Here is an 18579-nt window from a genome sequence, read left to right as displayed (position 1 = left end):
GTCACTCATTCATACCAGATAGTGACACGAAAGCTTGCAATTCCACGTGTTTGCGTCTGCCTCTAAAGTTGACATGAAGAGCCAGCCCTACCAGAGTAGACGGATAGAAGGGCCGTTATTCGCAAATGGCCACAGCAGACATTCGCATGCCCTTTTGTCGTCCCTCGTGCCCTCGTGACCTATTCACCTAGCGCTACCTAGCGCCCAGTAGCGTGACTGGGTGGGAACGTATGAAGAAGAAAAACGGTGTTCTAGCCACCACGGAGAATTCACAACAGGCAGGGCACTGTGATTTCCTTGTGTGAAGACGATGGGTATGTGTTTGTTTGGTGCGTGTTTCTCAAAGCCGTAGAGCTTGAGTAAGCTGAGGGGGTACTGGCTTGGGCGGCAACGCCAACAGCTAGTATGTGCATGCTGTTCTCTGTATTCCATCGACCTTCAGTAGCTTTCGGTCTTCATGGAAATGTTTCTGCTTAATGAAACTCTGAATAGCACCAGCTGCAGTGGGGATCATACAGAGTATTGAACATCCGTCTTTCCGTTTTATTACCGGTCTGCAACAACACCAGTCTTCTACATTTTGAGCCTTTCCTTCACAACGACGGCACCAGTCTCGCTCTCTTGCTGACGCTCTTATCTCTCACGTTGTATGTTCAGAGTAAGACTGGGATTTGTCGCCGACAAACCAATGATCAGGCTGATCATCGGCTACATCGGATGCCTTTACAGCATTGAAGGATTCCGCTTCAGTGTCGCATATGTCAGACACTGCTTCGCTTATTCCACGAGTCTTTTAGCACGTTGAGAGTACTGGCAGCAATACATCCGCGTCGCTTACACGCCTGCTAACAACGGCGCTACAGACGCACGCCGCCCTACTACTTCACCATGAATCAACACGAGCTGCCTGTTCTGGCAATCGATTGCGCGCGCTCACCGGCGTCCGAAACGTCTGTTAAATTCTACTCTGACCCTCACGTCTCCGCAACATTCCTCTCGACCATTTCCTTGGCTTATTGGCTTGTTGCATCACCGTCTGGTCTCACTCGCATCGCCTTATTTCCGATTGCGACGAGCAGTTGCTCGACACAAGTGTAATGGGCAAGTCCTCCCCAGCTGGTCGTGGCCTGGCCGACGAGCCCAGACAAGCCCATCAACCTCGACCCCAGAAGACGAATGCGATCAGGATTGCCGCTATCGCGTCTGGGCTCATTCTGTATTTCTCGTTTCCGTCCTTCATCTCGCTCGGCGACAAGCCGCCAAGTTTGCCATCCTCACCATTGGCTGATCCAGAGTTTGATTGGCTCCAGGTGCGTCTGACATTGAGAACCCACATTCAGCTGAGGTGCGAGTCCGAACTGGATGATGACATCCAATCGCTTTTTAGATTGTGCCCCAGGAGCAATTCATCTACTATCCCTGCTTCGGCGGTTATCAATGCGCCCGTCTGTTGGTCCCAATTAACTGGAATGATACCGCGAACCCGGCGAGCGCCGCCATCGCCGTGATCAAGGTCCCGGCAAAGGTACCCGTCACGGACCCCCGCTACGGCGGCGCCATTGTCTTGAATCCCGGCGGCCCCGGAAACTCCGGCGTCGGTCAAGTGCTCCGCAAAGGGCGCCACATGCAGACCATTGTGGATGCAGCACGTCCCGCTTCTACTCCGGATCGTCTTTCGGATGGCAAATATTTCGATATCATTGGGTTTGACGCTCGTGCTGTCAACAATACTACGCCTCACCTGACGTGCTTCCCAAATAAGCAGTCCGAGTTGAATTTTCTCGCACGGCAGCCAAGTGATTTTCTCTTCGGGATCTCTAACACTTACATCGACCTTGCCTGGGCAAACTACCGCGCCTTTGGCGAGAGTTGTGCGATTCAGCGCGGCGATGAGCCAAACATGGCTGAATTCGCCAACACCGCCCAGGTCGTCGAAGATATCGTCGCGATGATTGAACGACATGCTGAGTGGCGAGAGGTTGAAGCTCAGCAGATCATCAGCTCATGTGAGGGCTTTAAGCTTTCGAGGTCAGATCGTGAGCGAATCATAAACACAATCCGCTGGCAGAAGGGGGCAGAGAAACTGAACTACTGGGGTGTGTCGTACGGCACAATTCTTGGGCAAACCTTCTCAGTGATGCACCCCGACCGCGTATCTCGGGTGTTGATAGACGGGGTTGTAGACCCTGACGATTACTATTCCGCGGACTGGTTGAAGAACCTGCAAGATACTGACCAGATCCTCCAACAATGGGCAAGCTACTGCAACCAGGCACCGGAAGCTTGCCCTCTTGCGTCTCCTCACACTCCACCAAGTATCATCAACGCGCGACTGGCCCGCCTAGCGAATTCTTTGCTTGAAGAGCCCATTCCAGTTCTTGGCACCGCTGAGCATGGCCCGACTGTCATCGACTACGCTGATATCATGCAACTCTTTGCCGATTCTGTGTACGATCAAAAGCTGGTTGAGCCCTATTTTGAGCTGTTCAGTGACCTTCTTCTGGATCGCAACGGAACCTCAACAGCTGCTCTTAAGATAGAAGGGGACTTGACCCCTTTATCTCTCAACGCTGACTGCATCAAGGATGGGTCGTACTCCGCCGCTTGTGTGAGGGACCAGGGGCCTAGTGGATTCTTTGCAGCTATTGCCTGTGGCGATGGCCCGGACCTAAGAAACACGAGCAAGGCAGAATTTCGAGAATATTTCAAGGAGGTTCGGGGCCAGAGCGATGTTTTAGGAGCAGCCTGGAGCGGACACCGCATGCTCTGTATAAACTGGCAAGCAAGACCAGCTTGGAGAGTTGAGGGTACGTACGACATCGAGATTTCTTGCCTCATAGAACGTTCTCTGACTCAACGATAGGCCCGTGGACGGCAAACACCTCATACCCACTTCTTATAATTGGCAACACGTATGATCCCGTAACGCCACTAAGAAAGTAAGACGTCCGTCGATGTGTCTTTACCCCGTGATGGTGCTAACTCCTGTCCAAGCGCTCATCGAGTATCCACCTTGTTCCCCGGATCGGTTGTTCTCCACCAAAACACGGAAGGCCACGGCTTGCATGCCTCCCCGTCGATTTGTACCGGTAAGGCTGTTCGGGCATATTTCCAAGACGGGACTCTCCCGGAGATCGACACGGTCTGTGAGGCCGAATACCGGGCGTGGATTGGATGTGTGAACCCTGATGGTTGCGATGGGAGAAGTGACGAAGATCAGGCTCTGTGGGAGGCGTTGAATGGAATGAACCAAAACTACCGTTAGTGCTGCCAACAAGATAACGCATGGCCAATGTTACTTTGAAATCACGGATACCTGAATCGTTGTGTGCAGAGAGGTAATTGCGTCCTTGAGCGCGTCGCAGACTCGTAATCAGCTCTGCGCCGCAACCGGAAAGGGGCTGAGCCGTTGTGCCGAGCATGCCAGCGAGAAAGAGCCCTTCATCAAGGGCGAACTCAAAAAGCAATCCGCTACTCTGTAAAAGGCATTCTTCGAGACCACGACGGAATTTGAGTTGTTTATCGTGGAGCCAAGCCTTCGTGGCAGGAGCACACTCTGATCAACGCCGCTCATGAGTAGGATGGTCGAAGCCACAAGTCCCACATGGGCACTTTCGTTGTGCCCAACGGTAGCGGCATTTGTGTACGGCAGGACGGAAGGGAGGACGGGACGTTTCTGCTCCCGCCGCCTTGCGACTCGATGGCCGCGAGTCGTTGTAGCAAAGGGCGGTATCCAAGCAGCCGCAATCGCCCCTTTGTCATGCCTCAGCCTTCCACGTGAGATTTCTGACTCTGAAATTCCATCGCCAAAGCCTCGGAGCACAATCATCTGGTTCGGATGACCGGAGCTCCCTGTATTTTCGCAGCTTTGACGGTCCAAAACGAGGAAAACTAGTTTCCCGGGTTTCCTGCCCTATGAAGATTTCCTGGTGTCGATCAGTGGAGAGCTCTCGAGATGCCGAACTGGAGTGGAACATCGCGGAGGAGGCCCCGGGCGATCATCGGTGCCCAAGAGGGGCTGGGGAGCATGTGATTAGACAATTGTCTCACATTCTCGTTAAGCATTGTGGCATTCTGTTTCTTCAGCTTCATCCTTCATGTCTGTATCGAAAGGAACATTTTTCCATGATAAGGTGGGGGAGTGAGACATTTCCAGCTTGTCAACGTCCTGACAGAACCTTCCAAGCCGTCGCCTTGATTAGCTGTCACCTAACGTCTGACATTCCTAGAGCTTCTTGATCCTGCAAAATTTGAGCGATCTTTGTGCGGCGCCATCTCAATCAGGGCTCGATCGTCTCTCTAGCTCACGCAGGGTCATGACGGGACGGTGTCGGTACAGGTGAATGGCGTCCACTAGCGCCTCCTCCAACTGAAATAGCTCCGTGACTTTGACTCAAGTTAGACAAGCCCACGAATTGCCCACCCCGCTATTACGGAATCGTGATACAACGTAGAAGTCTGTGAAATCTCCTTGCCCGTGACGCCTTCACTTCTTTGTTCAGACTCTTCCTGAGACAGGTGAAGAAAAGCGGTTAGTCGCGCGGCAGTTAGACCGCCAGTTGTGAAGCGTCAAACACGATGCGCTCGTCCGCCATATTAATACAGACAAGCGTGGTGGGTTTGCCCCGGTGGGTTTAAGCTCTAGCGGCCGGTAGCGTTGCAGAAACACTCCTTGTATTGTCTTGCCCTGATGCTTGAAGAAACAGGGGTTTCTTTGGGATCAAATATGTATCTGAGCCATCCATGGGATTGAGATAAAACTCGACAGAGACCTCATCCTGGCGTCTCTCTCCACTGCGACTCTCCACCTCCAGATATCCACGGTGGTAGGTGTCCTCCAGGTACGAACTCGGCCTCCACAACTCCTCAGATTATGACGGGGCTCGAAACGAGTGGACAACAACCTGAACATCGAACATCATGAGATTCCCACCGCCCGAGGTAGTCAAGTCATGGCCGCCACCAAATCACGTTGATCCCGAAGAGAGAGGGCCGGCCCTCCTCATCATCGAGAGCATCTCGCTCAGCTTTGCTCTCATCTGCCTGCTGCTCAGGCTGTATGTGAGAATATTCATGATGCGGAAGAGTTGGTGGGACGATTGGCTCATGGTTGGCGCTGCTGTATGTGGACTGTTCGGCTGCAAGCTTCAACGCTGACATACATGTACAGATTTTCTCAATATCGGTGACAGTATGCGTCATTTTAGGTGCGGCCTTCTTACACAAATTCTCTTGCTACGATGGCTGACACTTTCTAACACAGCTACCCAATTATATGGATGGAACCTCCATATATGGGACACGACATTCGTACAGCGTATGCAAGGCCGTCAAGTAAGAATGCAAGCCCAAACATGTTGCTTTGGATTCTGGTACTGACAGCTCTTGTCCAGATTTCGATCGTGGGACAGACACTCTTTGTGTTTGCGTCTGGTCTTTCAAAGCTCTCCATTCTTACGAGCTACCTAAGAATAGCCCCTCTCGGGTCCACCTTCCAGCGAGTCACGCAAGTCACTATTGGTGCAGTACTGGCTCTGATTATCATCTTTCTCATGGTACTTTGGACACAATGCATGTGAGTGATGCTAGCATTCTTGGACATATTTCTTGGGGTCAAAACTAACATGGTGAAACTTCAGTCCCATCTGGCATTACTGGGATCTCACAGTCCTAGACCGCAACTGCATGGCAGAATGGCCACCGTTGGCAGGACAGACCATCACAACCGTAATCACCGACATCGTCGTCTACCTCCTTCCGATGCCTACACTCTTCCGACTGAGGCTCCCTGTCCTCCAAAGGATTGTGTTGATTATTCTCTTCAGTCTCGGCACCGTAGTAGTTGTGGCGGGTATCATGAGGACGTGGTGGACGTACTACGTCGAGGAGATGACGTACGATGTCACATGGGACGGCTTCGAGCTTTGGATCTGGACAGCTTTGGAGGCCAACCTTGCCATCATCTGCGGCTGTGTACCTGTGCTCCGCCGCTTACTCCCCTCGATGACGGAGAACGCGGATTCAAGTGCGGCCGATAGCACTTCTCCGCCGACAATCGGGTCCGCGGAAAAGTGGCGCCGAAGGCTTCACGACGAAGAGCGTGATGCAAATGGCCACGAAATGCATCAGATCACCGTGCACTATTGCGCGGTAGTTGAGTCACCCACAATGCCTCCGGCAGTCCATAGTCCTGGCTGGCCTCCGATAAGGGACTCATGGGTGAAGCAACAAGAACCCCATCCGGGAAGGCGATGTCATTTATGATTGCGAAGAAGTTTATTGTCATTAACATTACATATAATAATACTACACCCCATTGGCTATGGTTATTTTCCGATCTTCTAGCTATCTCAATGTGGTGGCCCTTCCGCAATGTTCCCCCTAAGCTTCCAGGTGATTACGGTACTCGCTACAACCTAACGCATAGTTTGCATGTTGGAACTCATTTTGAGTTGACTTGTATTCCTTTTGCTTTCCTTCAGCTGAACAGTGTGTCATGCCCAATCTGGCCCTCAATACGGTTTACCTCCAACCTACTCAAGAACCGTTCTGACCCCTGAGCGCCCACCTCTGTTTAATCGCCGCGGCTAAGAGTGGCGAACCTTGCTGTCCTGCTAGTGAGCATCATACTTTCGGCCGCTTCTCATCAAGCTCACGCCATAAATAAAGTTCGAAGTAATGGGGACCTGCCTAGCGGGCGATGTATTCTCCACATTCATGTTCAAATTTAAGGTATCTGTCCTCAACATCTACATTGTTTCTTTGTTTATTTCCCCTCTCTGCCTATCCTTTTGAAGTCGAGCTGCTCCCCAATTCCTGCAAAATGGAGCTAAGGAAGCCTTTAGTCGACGAAATCTTCGGACTTCTGGAGACCTGCGACGAGAGAACTAGAGGGGCACCTCGCGAAAGGGTGTCCGTGGCTTTGTGGAGCATGCTTCATCGATCTCCCGTTGAACAGTTACAGGAGATGCGGAAAGATCTACAGGGGGTATTGACTAGTATTGATGAAGGGAATCTTTGGAATTGTCCCTTAAAATTTTCTGCCAGCTTCCCAGAAGCATTTAGGAGAGCGCTAAGAGCATGTAAGTGTCCTCTTGACTCAGTGAAAACTTTATACTAATTGTATTCCTAGTCCAGAGAGGTCATATCGAAGACAAGGAGGATGACGAAGAGAGCTGTGACGACAATGACGGAAATGACGATGACGGCGACACGAATGGAATAGACAGCGACGATAGCGAAGACGGAATAGATGACGATGAAGATGAAGATGAATATGACGATGTTGAGAATGAGTGGGAAAGTTGCAGTGGGCTGTTTCCAGCAACGAAGCGCACTCGACCCACCGAGCCTAAGGTCCGCCGTAATCACACTGTGATGAAGAACGTAAGTCTTTCGTGGCTGATACGTTTCCACCCCTGACCTTTTTTACATAGGCTTTTACTCGTGACAATGGAAGTTGCGTCTTTTTGGGGACGCCAAATCCTCAAGCGTGCCACATAATTCCGCATTCTCTTCTCCCACAGGTTTATGATTTCTTCAGGGAATTAAATGAAATGAAAGCATGGCTTGGAGAGGAGCTCGCAACGCGTCTTGCTCTAAAGCTGTGTTGTGGAGACCTCATCATTGACACAACTCGTAATCTAATCTGCATAGACGCTCGGCTCCGGGAGTACTGGTGCGAAGGGCGGCTTGCCCTGGAGCCCGTGGGCGGGCCATACCAGGAGAAGACTCTTGACCATGACGAAGAAGGCAGCGTACAAGCTTCTTCGACCGCTGAAACATTGCCAGAGTCGACCAGGCAGGACGAACCTGGTACAAAGAGACTGAAAGTCGACACGGGCGGCTTGTGGTGCCAGAAAATACGGTTTCACTGGATGAGGCAGATCCAGAGCTTGAAAATGGAGGATATGAAGGAAATTAATCTCTATGCGGATCCATGTACTCTCCTTCCGGTTCATCTTCCAATGCCCTGCGGCCCTCCTGATGGGGAGATTGTCACTATAAAGGCGGAGCACAAGCTCGATCTGCCAGACCAGGATATCCTGATGCTGCAGTTTCTGCTGATCACGGGCTGGGCTATGGCCGCAGGGCGAGAGCCTAAACACTTCAATTTCGATATTGATTACGATACAGACCGTTTCTGGGAAGCTCGACGCAAAAGGTTAGCTAAGAAGAAAGCTAGACAGCGCGAGATGCGGAAGACGACAGAAACGACAGAGACGACGAGAGAGACGACGACAGAGACGATGACAGAGATGGCGGACAATGATTTCAGCGCGAAGAGCTATTTCGAGACGCTTGAGGACAAGACATCGACGATGGAAGACATCTATGAACTCCTCCAATCCTGTTTAAAGGAGGTCAATCGGAACGACGCAGTATTCCACGCATCTCTGTGGTGTGTCCTCTACCAAACGGACTCTGACCAGCTTGGTGGAGTATGCGACGAGCTGCGAGAGCTCTGGCGTTGTAAGGATACAAAGGAAATCTCATTTTACATGGGACATTTTGAAACAGCCTCCATTGCCTTCGAACGATCGCTTCACATCTATAAGCAACCTCTTGCCTGGTGGCTGCCCGAATCATGCTAATGAGCTTTCCAGTTCATAAGGCACATGACCTTTACGAAAGTCTCAATGGGGATGAGAAGAAGAAGCGCTGTGATCCCAATGCGGTACGGGATGCAAGTGTGATTTCCCATCTCTTCTTTCCCTATCTCCTCTTCCCCAGGCCTCATCTCCCATTTCCGTCCCCTACATCCCGCTCCGTCCCCACTCCCGTCTGTCTCTGGCTTTGTCTGTGTCTCTGTCTCCGTTCCTGTACTCTTTATGCCTTCCCCTGGGTCTATCTCAGTGGCCAAACCCTCTTATCCTTTGCTGACGTTATTATTCCACAGGCCCTGAACCGCGACGACGGGAGGTGCGTCCTACTAGGAACGGCGGACCCGATGGCTTGCCACATAGCCCCCTTCGCAATCAAAACATTCTTGTCAGAGTTAACCCGCATTTCTGACTTGTTTCCAGCGGATCTCTTGCATAGAGTCCACAACAAGGTACAGTCCCGTAATAACATCCTTGGCACAACTCGCAACGTCCTCTCCTTGAATACCCAAATGCGTCAGTACTGGGCAAACGGCCGCTTCTCTCTGGAGCCCTGGGGTGAACCCTATCAAGAGACGACAGAAAGACGTCGGACGGGGACTGGCGGTTTGTGGTGCCAGGAAGTGCGCTTCCACTGGATGAGACAGACCAAGATCAACATGCAAGAGAAATGGGACGGGAGAGGCCAGAGTCTCCGCGACTTGCTTCCCCCGCACCTTGGCAGATACGACCATTGGAGCGTCAAGACGGGTCGTTTGATTCAAGGCGGCGAAGTGATCGCTATCAAAGCCAAGAACCGACTTGACCTCCCCGACCGCGACTTTCTGGACATCCAGCATCGTCTCATCTCGGCTTGGTCAATGGCAGCAGGGGTTGAGCCGAAGAACTTCACATTCGAGGACGAGGGTCCAAAACAGCCGCGGGGATAAGGAATTAAAGACGGTGAAATTGACGAATGATAGTATTTCCAGTAAATGTCTTCAGTTGATGTATCTGGCGTCTTATTTCCTACCGAGCTTTGCCATCAATGGGGTATCTTCAGTATCCTCACGCCCTTCTGATCTCGCGGTCATCCTCAACCTCGGGTACTTTGCTCGCCGCGCCCTCAGCCTTCATCCCGTCGCACCCAAAAACCTTGCCCGCCGTCTCCTCGGCCTTGCCATACCCCTGTGCCGAGGCGTCGCGCTGCTGGCCTGCAGCCTTCATTGTGGACGCAGCGTGTGCCTTGTCCTGCTCTCCTGAGGATTGCCAGGCGTGGGAGCCCGTGATGTTGCCAATTGCAGCCTGGGAACATGTCAGCCTCTGGCGACGCAATGATGCCACTTTGTGAAAAAGGGAGGCTTCTTACCTCCGCCGCGCCTTTGATGTATTCGGCGTGGCCAGCGACAAGGCCGGGCTGTTGGTTGTTGCTGTTATCGGAAGACATTTTGAAATGGTTTTGTGAGAGTGTTATTCAATTGATCACAGTGAATTCATTTGAGAAACCTTTAAAATGAAAGCTACTTTGATCGCCTTTTGAATGATGTTGATGGTGATACATTGGTACATGGGGGCTTGACCCAATGACGTCAAGACATCGACGTCATCTTTCGGGGTGGCTGCATCACATGATGTTCGCGCTACAGCTGAGCTACTGACAGCCGCCAGGCTAGAACTCTAGCAGTACACGGACAATGGGCTGTGATGGTGTTCATCCCGTCGGGAATCACAGTTCGATTATAATGAATAACTCAAAATGTTGACATCAAATCCTGTAGCGGATTTGCAGAGAACTACTTTTACTACGAAAATCTAAATGACCGGGGGTATCTCTTCTTAGACCTGCTCAGAGTGAGTGGCCTCTCTCATGCCATCCTTCTTATCCTCCACAGCAGCAACGCGGTCCTCAAAGCGCACACCAGCACTGCGACTGCGCCAGGCAGGGATGTCGGAGTCGAATAGCACGTCAATCTCTTCCAGCGTCTTGCCGGCGGTTTCGGGATACGTGAAGAAGATGTGGAACGTCATCGCGAAGCAGAACGTGCCGAAGATCATGTAAGTCTTCCACTGGATGTTGGTGAATGCCGGCGGGACGAAGAAGGCGAGAGCAAGGTTGAAGGCCCAGTTGGAGGCCGCGGCCAGACCGACGCCCGTGGCGCGGTACTTGAGCGGGAAGACCTCGGCGGCGTAGATCCAGCCGATGGGCGCCCACGTGAGGCCGTAGACGCCGACGAAGATGTAGCAAAGGGCGATGACGGCCTTGGCCGGGGGCCCTTGGATGGACCACTTGAGGATGTCGTTGCCATCGACGGAGTCGACTGCGTGTCCGTATGAGGCCATGACGGCGCCGGTGGTGAAATGGATGATACAGCAGATGATGGCACCGCCGATGAGGAGGGGACGGCGGCCGAGGCGGTCGATGATGGGGAGGATGGCGCCGGTCGTGACGAGGAAGATCACATACTGGATGATCGAGGACGTGAGGGCGACGTTACCGCTCTGTGAAAGTGTTAGAGAAGAGGATGCATTGATGAAAGGGAGCGCTTACCATGCCGGCCATGTTGAAGATATAAACGAGGTAGTAGAGCATCACATTGCCTCCGAGCAGCTGTTGCCACACCTGCACCGAGCACCCGGCGAGAGTGCGTTTCCAGATCTTGGGTCCGAAGAGTCCCAGGACGCCGATGTTCTTGGACTCGGCGGCGACACGGGCGGCGTCCTTGACCTCGTCCAACTCGGCAAGAACCACGGGCGACTCGCGGTCACCGCCGCCGTGCAAGTGGGCGAGAACCTCGTGGCACTCCTCCCAGCGGTCCTTCTGGCCCAGCCAACGGGGAGACTCGGGGAAGAAGAAGAGGGCGATGCCGAGGATGAGACCGGGGATGCCTTGTACGCCCCACGCGATGCGGAAGGCCTTGGGGTCGTTGGGCATGGAGACGACGCAGCCGTAGGAGATGAGGTACATGATGAGGATGCCCCATTCGATACTCCACTGCTGGATTCCCACGATACGACCTGCGGATATGTGAGATTTCTGTGATTTTAGAAGGATGACAGTATGCGGGATGAGTTACCTCGAATGCGGGAGGGAGCGAGCTCAGCGAGGTACACGCAGCACTGTGAGCTTGTAATGCCGATAGCAAGACCGCTGACGATGCGGCCGACGATGAGGTGGGCGACGTTCTGCGACGAGCATTGGAGGACGGCGCCGATGATCCAGATGACGGAGGCGATCTTGAGCGCGCCGCGACGGCCGAGGGCGTCGGCGAGGAACCCGGCGACGAGGGCGCCGACCAGGGAGCCGCCGGACATGGACGCGGTGATGCCGCCCTGCATGGTCGAGGAGGGGTGGTTGAAGAACTCCATGTAGGCCTCGGAGCCGATCCAGGCGCTCATGGAGCTGATGTCGAAGCCAAAGAGCATGCCGCCGATGGTGCCGAAGGCGGCGAGGGCTAGAAGACGGGGCAGTTTAGTACGTGCTGAACGTGTAGATTGGACGGCTGTGGTGTTTACCGTAGATGTTCCATATGCGATACATGATGGGTGGTTTGCCTCTGTGAGGTCTTGAGAACGCGAGGTAGTTCCTTTGTTGTCGAAGTGGTCAGATGGACGGGAGAATGGCGCGATAAAACGCTGGCGAAGACGAGAGGCCGTGTCTGCTTGAACACGAGATCAACCCAGACGTGTGTGAGAAGGGGGACGGTTGGTTATATAGCCAACTGAAGATGTCCCGGTGTAATGGCACCGGTTGACCGACAAATATCACCGAGGAGCCAACTCAAGCCCGACAGCACAGTCCCGGGAGCCAGTTTTCTTTAGTCGGCGTTTCTCTCTCTCTCCAACACAAACCATACCCCTGCTCACCAGCATGTCGTTGGTTGTCGCACGCGGGCGGCGGTGGAGCCGACATCAGGCGCAGACGGTATTAAGGCGGATACGGTAAGGCATGGCCCGTCGCGCCATGGGGGATGAACAAAAGAGCCAGAGCCCCATTGTCTGAAGCCCATTTCAGGGAGCGGTAGAACGGGCTTAATCATCTGGTTTTTTTAAGCGCACGTATGAGAGGGCGGGATTGTGGGCGGGTCTGGGGCGCGAACGACGTCATGTACGGGCGAGGAAGCCAAGGACATGGCCTGGTCCGGCTTTTGAGGTTGGGGGTTTTGGTCTGGGGCGATTAACGCGTGGAGTCTGCCCTTTTTCTCTTCTTAGTGCTAATTTGTATTCTTACCTTGCGCTGGAAAGATTCATGCTTATGCGTCTGGGATGGAAATGAGCTATGAATGGCCATAGTTTCCGGGAGCAAACAGCGAGAATTTAGACAAGATTCACAGATTCCAAGTGCCTTCGATGTTTTCTCTGCGTGTTGCCATGTGAAGTGTGTAGAGTGGAGCGTGAGGGGAAAAGAATAGGCCGGGGTGATGGAGAGGGGAAATGCTTGGGGGAACAGTGGATGGACTTGGGGAAAATTGGGGAACACGAGAAACAGAACTTCGGACACTGTCGATAAGAAGAGGCCAAATGGCGGTCTTTGCGCCCGAGATTCTGTCTGACACGCTTTATCCGAACCAGTCATCTCTTCAGGTTTCTGATGGTGTTTCGCTGGGCATTTCATGGCTGTTAGTTTGTATTAGTGCCACTTACTAACAATTATCACTTGCTTGGACGTCTTCAGAATGTTGGAGAAGTCACTTTGTACAGTAACCCTTCACCCCTTTTGGTGTGCCTCACCGGGCAGGAATCGTGTGGTGGACCAGATGCCGTGGGTGCCTCGGGAAGATTGGGGCTCAAAGGCACGATCGGCGTCATCCCATGCCCAGAGAGGCATGGCGCCCTCCGCGACCCGCACCTGTGATGTCCGCTTGTGGCTCCCCAGGAACAGCTGCCGGGGTTCGTATGGAACACTGCGAAGGACACCACGCCAACAGAATGCAACTGGAGCGCGAAACCTGGCGTCATTCTTGCTGCTTTTCTGCTGTTTGACTGCCATTTGCTTGGCTTGCTCCGATTGATTCCGGTTGGCGAGGATGTGGCGTATAATTGCAAGCATAACGGTGATACGTTCCTGCGCAGGATCGGCATCTGTCCGAATCCCTTCATATTGCTCCTGGCGCTGACTACGGCTCGTCGTCGCATCCTGCAGGCACAGACTGTCGTCCTTGGGGTGAGAGGGTGTGTAGCGATATGTCGGTTGGCAGCTGTCTGCATCTCGGTCAGAAACTCACGACAAGCTGCAACATTCAGGCAGAAAAGATCGGAACCATAAAAAATGCTTAATTCTGTGCCAATCCTAGAGGAAAGGGGTTCAATGGTTGCGATCTTCTTTTGCCTGAATGCACTGTATCGCGCTTGTTCCCGATGTTATGGACCCCCAGACAAACGACAGGCAACGACCGGTCTCGCTCCAAGGTTCACCTCAAGTGTGGAAGAACCTAACTGCCACGACGCCGCGCGGTGCGGAGGAAGCTTTTGCATCCAACTCTAGAGACGGCAATGCGTTCTTCTCGGCACTTGGCCACGGTTCATCCCCCGTGGGGCCGGACACACCAGGAACCACCGCACCAGGCACCCATAAATCTGACTTTGAAAACATCAAACAGCCGCTCTGCACGGCCACTGTCTTTGCCTCATGTTTTTGCGCTCCAATGGCGTGTCGACGGGTCGCCGGTTGTACTGTTAACGCTCTGGGTTCACTGCCGCCGCCCGCGCTTAGCGTGTTTGGCCCGGCGCCGTGGAGAATTTAGCCGTTCCGGGATCTCCCATCGAGCGCCCGGCCTCGGGACCCACTGCCGACCAGCGTCGCATTCTGCTCGGTTCTATAGGCGCCACCCCGGCTCGGCGCACCGCAGGGAGGGCGGCGGTCGGCTCTGATTAGCTCGGTTTTGAGCTGTGGTTTGCAAAGTTGGTGGCGATGAAGTCTGATTGGCCGCACTCCGTTCAGTCAGCCGTATCAGTTCGATCGAGGCCTGGTTCTGTCAAGAAGTAAATTCGCACGGATGATTTCCATATCCTAAGTATTTGCAGCCTATGATAACAAGCTACATAATATTCCTCTCAACCAACGGTCCCGTCCTTTGACTCTCAAAATCTCCCCAACCACGTGGCCTCCGCCTGACAAGCCCAGAGTAAAACCACGTTCCCATGGTGTAAACATCGTACGTCGGCAGCCCGGTCACCCTCTGCACGGACTCTCCGAACGGCGGCATCTGCGTGCACTCAAGGACAAACGCTCCGATATCAGGGTGTTCGTCCATCAGCTCCTTCGCGGCTGCAACCATCTCCTTCTCGATGTCGTCGAAACTGTACGGGCCCTTGCCGGTGACGAGCAACCGCAGAGAGCCGCCGTCCGGGGCGCCGGCGATGTGGCACCGCGTGGCGTGCTCTTTTGATATGCCGAGACGCTCAAAGTGCAGGGACACCAACTCGCGAGCGTTGTAGGTGATGATGCCGATCTTCTTGGATGGCGGCAGCCAGGCGAGAATGCTGGGGATCTGAATTAAGGAGGAGGTGGCTACTGGGATCGGTAGCCTCTCAGCCAGTCTACGATATTTGTGAGTCTTCATTGCCCATTCGTTCAGGCAGGAGATGGAATGCCAACGCACAATGGCTGGGCCATGGCTAAGAAGCCGCAGCTGGTAAGAATGCCCACGGCCCCGCGCTCTGCCAGCTTCTTCCCCGCGGCGACAAAGTTGTCGATGAAGGCATCGTCGTATGCCACCTTCGTCACGAGCTGATCTTCCCTCGATCCCTCCGCCAACTCGCGAATCACGGGGAACGCCCATGTGTTCTCGTTGAAGGCGTCGCCTGCTGGCCGGTAGAAGAAGCACTGAACGGCGATGAAGCCGATAGGCGGCAGGGAGGCCTGGTCTTCAGGGCGATAGTCCGTCATTATCTTCTCGATACTCTGAGGGGTAGTTTGGCATAGGATGATAAATCGCGTGTACAATCCCGGTCGTTGGATGTCTTGTTGGCTTGACGATAAGACCATTTTACCTTTATCGGGCGTCTTTATCAAGAAGGCTGGTTTTATACAGCATCATGGTGCTGTGGCTCCTACGAACCAGCGACCACTCAACCGGAGGAATCCGAGCAACCGCCAAATCAGCTTCGACGCTTTTATCATGGTACTGCCAAACCCCGGAAATCGCCATGCTTACCCCCTGTGTTGGGTTGCAGTTTGGAGGAAGTTGATGTTGGGATCGGCCAGGTCGGCCGTAGATAAGACCCCACAATCCGGACGGCACCTTATCTCGACCACCTCTCCCGGTGGACAATTCGGATTCTTATATCCGTCACCTACCCTCCTCCCGCCATGGGTTGGATAAGATAGCCCGTCTTCACTATCTGGAGCTGGGCCAATCACGCTCCTGTGTGGTACAATGGCAAAGAGGGATTCTCAACAAGCAAGACTCAGGATGCGGGGTTGTATGCCATTCTACCAGGCTCGGTTTGTCCCGGGGAACATGGCTGTTTAGTTCCCCTCACGTGCACAATTTTTGAAGGTCGTCGGGTTTATCCGAGTCTTATCTTGACCTCACGCAATATGGCAGGGTTCTGGACGTTGTGTTAAGAGCGCCGCCCACCGGCGTTGACGGTTCATGGGATGAACACTTTGATGGTTCTGGACAGCTTTGTCTGTGCGATTCTGGCTTCTCCTTGAAGCTCACAGTCTAAACTCGCAATTGAATTTACTGCCACAGCACCGCGTAGCCATAATGGGTCTGAAAGACTCGGCGCTCGCCAAGTACATCCGGAATATTAAGACGTCGCCGAAGTCTCTCATCGCGAACAGGCAGCTGATTTGCACTTCGTTGGTGTTTGCCTTCGCGGGCATCCCTCTATGTGAGTTGTCGGAATTTTCTTGCCACACCCCATGTGGAAAAGTCCAGTTGTATCCCTCAAGAGGCTGTTCACGCGAGCAGGAACATGCAGCTGCAAGACCAGGTTATTAACACAGTATCCAGGCTGGGATCAAGGCTCCTCCGCCACGATCCCCTCCCTCCCCGGCTTCCAGCATGCATTTGGCATCACCTCCGCCACGAACCCAAGCCAAGTCTCCAACTTCGTCTCCCTGGTCTACATCGGCGCCGGTGTCGGCGCGGCCCTCACCTACTTCATCAATGACCGCTGGGGTCGCCTTTGGGCTCTCCGCATCTACTCCGTAACATGGATCATCGGTCAGCTCATCGCCGTCGCTTCCTCGGGTAACCTCGCCGCCATGTACGCCGGCCGCATCATCGCCGGCTTCGGCATCGGGCCCCTCACTGTGATCGGCCCCGTTACTCTCACCGAAATCGCGCCCGCTGAAACCCGCGGCCTCATCACCTCCTGGTTCTCCGTCATCATGCTGCTCTCGCTGACCGTTGCCGCATTCGTCGTCCTCGGCTGCTTCGGCATGGCGCCCAGCAACGTTCAGTGGCAGGTCCCCTTCTTCATCCCCTGCGTCGCCATGGCCCTCGTTGTCGCGGCCAGCTTCTTCGTCATGGACAGCCCGCGCTGGCTGTTCCTTGTCGGGCGCGACGAAGAGGCGACGCAGACGCTGATCACGCTGCGCGGGCTGCCGCTCGAGCACCCACGCATTCAGTCGGAGCTGCGCGAGATCACGGAGAGCGTCGCGAAGGAAAGGGTTGCGTTTGGGGAGGCGAGCACGTATTCGCTGGCTGGGCTGAGGGCGGTGTGCCGCGAGACGTTTTTGGTACCGGCGAATTTGCGGCGGACGCAGCAGGCGTTTCTGTCGTATGCCCTCGCGCAGTTGTCGGGTGCGAATAGTATCACTACCTACTTGGTGCCGGTGCTGAGTCTGATTGGGGTCAAGGGGGGCACGACGCACAGTTTGCTGTATGCGGCGCTGTACTCGATGGCCAAGTTCTTTTATACGTTGATCGCCAGTTTCTTCTTTGTGGATGCTTTAGGGCGGAGGAATAGTCTCTTCATCGGGATCATCGTGCAGATGGTCTCGCATATTTACATTGGTGTTTACATCAAGTTCAGTCACGAGGGGCCAGTTTCTCAAGGTGCTGGTCAAGGTGCACTTGCGGCTATTTTCTTACACGGCTTCGGCTACGCTGTTGGTAAGTCACGAACTCTTAAATATCGAGAGAAAGGGTCGCGCTAACCCAGATTGCTCATTTTTAGGCCTCCTGATTCTGCCGTACATCTTCGTCAGCGAGCTGTGGCCGAACCAGCTCCGGTCCTTCGGGGCATCCCTAACGCAATGCTTCCATTGGCTCTTCTTCTTCGGAGTTAACAAGGGGGTTCCTTCTCTGCTCGAGAGCACCGACCAGTGGGGCGCTTTCCTCTTCTTCGCCGGCTGGTGTTTCTTGGCGCTCCTCTACGTGTTCTTCACCGTGCCGGAGACTGCGGGCGTGGACCTCGAGAAGATTGACGAGCTCTTCCAGGGCCCATGGTTCAATCAATACAAGAGGACCAAGGCGATGGGCCGAGATGTGGAAGTACTCGAGTCTGTTGAGTCGCGAAGCGAGAGCGAAGGCGTTGATATGTTGGCATCTGGGAAGAAGTGATCTGGCGGGGGTGTCGTCGTTAGGGAGTTGCACAGTACTGGCAGAAAGACGAAAGCAGCCCGAGACCGTGATATTCATAATCAATAGAAGCAAATGGCCAAGTTATCATCATGAATGAATCTCATCTTTCATATGATGACGGGATACAAATCGGTGTTTTGTCAGCTTCTTTGCGAAGAGACATCCGTCTATACTTTCGAGTGAGGAAGTCTATCCAGAGACAACCACTGGCTGGTATACAGCCGTAATCTACTCATCCTCAAGCTCTCTGGGGCTCTTCTTTGGTCTTGTCGTATCGGTTACACAACTATCGGGTTCGCGTCCGCATCCTGGTGGACCTCGAGCCTCGCGGGTTAGAAGTTCTTTGCCCGTCTTGCGAGTCACGCCTTCCTTGGACATCACTGGAGCACCCAGAACCACAGCCGGTGCCTGGGTTTACTGCCTTAAGCGTGTGTAACTTTGGTCGGGATCATGATACT

General features: G+C 53.7%; 6 protein-coding genes across 6 annotated transcripts; 3 read left to right on the top strand and 3 right to left on the bottom strand.

Annotated features, from left to right (window-relative positions):
• Positions 1–1097: 1097 nt before the first annotated feature.
• On the top strand, positions 1098–3265 carry CGGC5_v002859 (putative hydrolase; the record flags this gene model as incomplete). Its single annotated transcript, XM_032031753.1, has 4 exons — positions 1098–1310; positions 1388–2807; positions 2864–2939; positions 2995–3265. The coding sequence occupies 4 exons, from the start codon at positions 1098–1100 to the stop codon at positions 3263–3265; spliced, it is 1980 nt and encodes a 659-aa protein (XP_031888827.1).
• A 1655-nt stretch (positions 3266–4920) lies between these two features.
• CGGC5_v002858 (uncharacterized protein) lies at positions 4921–9532 on the top strand (the record flags this gene model as incomplete). Its single annotated transcript, XM_032031752.2, has 10 exons — positions 4921–5121; positions 5171–5207; positions 5264–5334; positions 5394–5575; positions 5640–6187; positions 7133–7386; positions 7527–8472; positions 8607–8677; positions 8900–8922; positions 9043–9532. 10 exons carry the CDS (start codon positions 4921–4923, stop codon positions 9530–9532), a joined length of 2823 nt encoding a protein of 940 aa, XP_031888828.2.
• Positions 9533–9650: 118 nt separating this feature from the next.
• On the bottom strand, positions 9651–10029 carry CGGC5_v002857 (uncharacterized protein; the record flags this gene model as incomplete). Its single annotated transcript, XM_032031750.1, has 2 exons — positions 9651–9887; positions 9952–10029. The coding sequence occupies 2 exons, from the start codon at positions 10027–10029 to the stop codon at positions 9651–9653; spliced, it is 315 nt and encodes a 104-aa protein (XP_031888830.1).
• A 389-nt stretch (positions 10030–10418) lies between these two features.
• On the bottom strand, positions 10419–12120 carry HGT1-5 (High-affinity glucose transporter; the record flags this gene model as incomplete). Its single annotated transcript, XM_032031749.1, has 4 exons — positions 10419–11081; positions 11131–11597; positions 11657–12034; positions 12096–12120. 4 exons carry the CDS (start codon positions 12118–12120, stop codon positions 10419–10421), a joined length of 1533 nt encoding a protein of 510 aa, XP_031888831.1.
• A 2497-nt stretch (positions 12121–14617) lies between these two features.
• Positions 14618–15468, bottom strand: ALMA1 (Dimethlysulfonioproprionate lyase; the record flags this gene model as incomplete). Its single annotated transcript, XM_032031748.1, has 2 exons — positions 14618–15119; positions 15182–15468. The coding sequence occupies 2 exons, from the start codon at positions 15466–15468 to the stop codon at positions 14618–14620; spliced, it is 789 nt and encodes a 262-aa protein (XP_031888832.1).
• An 826-nt stretch (positions 15469–16294) lies between these two features.
• On the top strand, positions 16295–18100 carry qutD-9 (Quinate permease; the record flags this gene model as incomplete). The annotated part of the gene is made up of 3 exons (XM_032031747.1): positions 16295–16421; positions 16544–17650; positions 17715–18100. The coding sequence occupies 3 exons, from the start codon at positions 16295–16297 to the stop codon at positions 18098–18100; spliced, it is 1620 nt and encodes a 539-aa protein (XP_031888833.1).
• Between the last annotated feature and the right edge of the window lie 479 nt (positions 18101–18579).

Source organism: Colletotrichum fructicola (genome assembly GCF_000319635.2).
Source record: "Colletotrichum fructicola Nara gc5 chromosome Unknown KSG_Nara_v1_contig02, whole genome shotgun sequence".
NCBI classification, from domain to species: Eukaryota; Fungi; Ascomycota; class Sordariomycetes; order Glomerellales; family Glomerellaceae; genus Colletotrichum; species Colletotrichum fructicola.
Note: the sequence above shows the minus strand (reverse complement) of the source record. Positions and strands in the feature narration are given on the sequence as shown.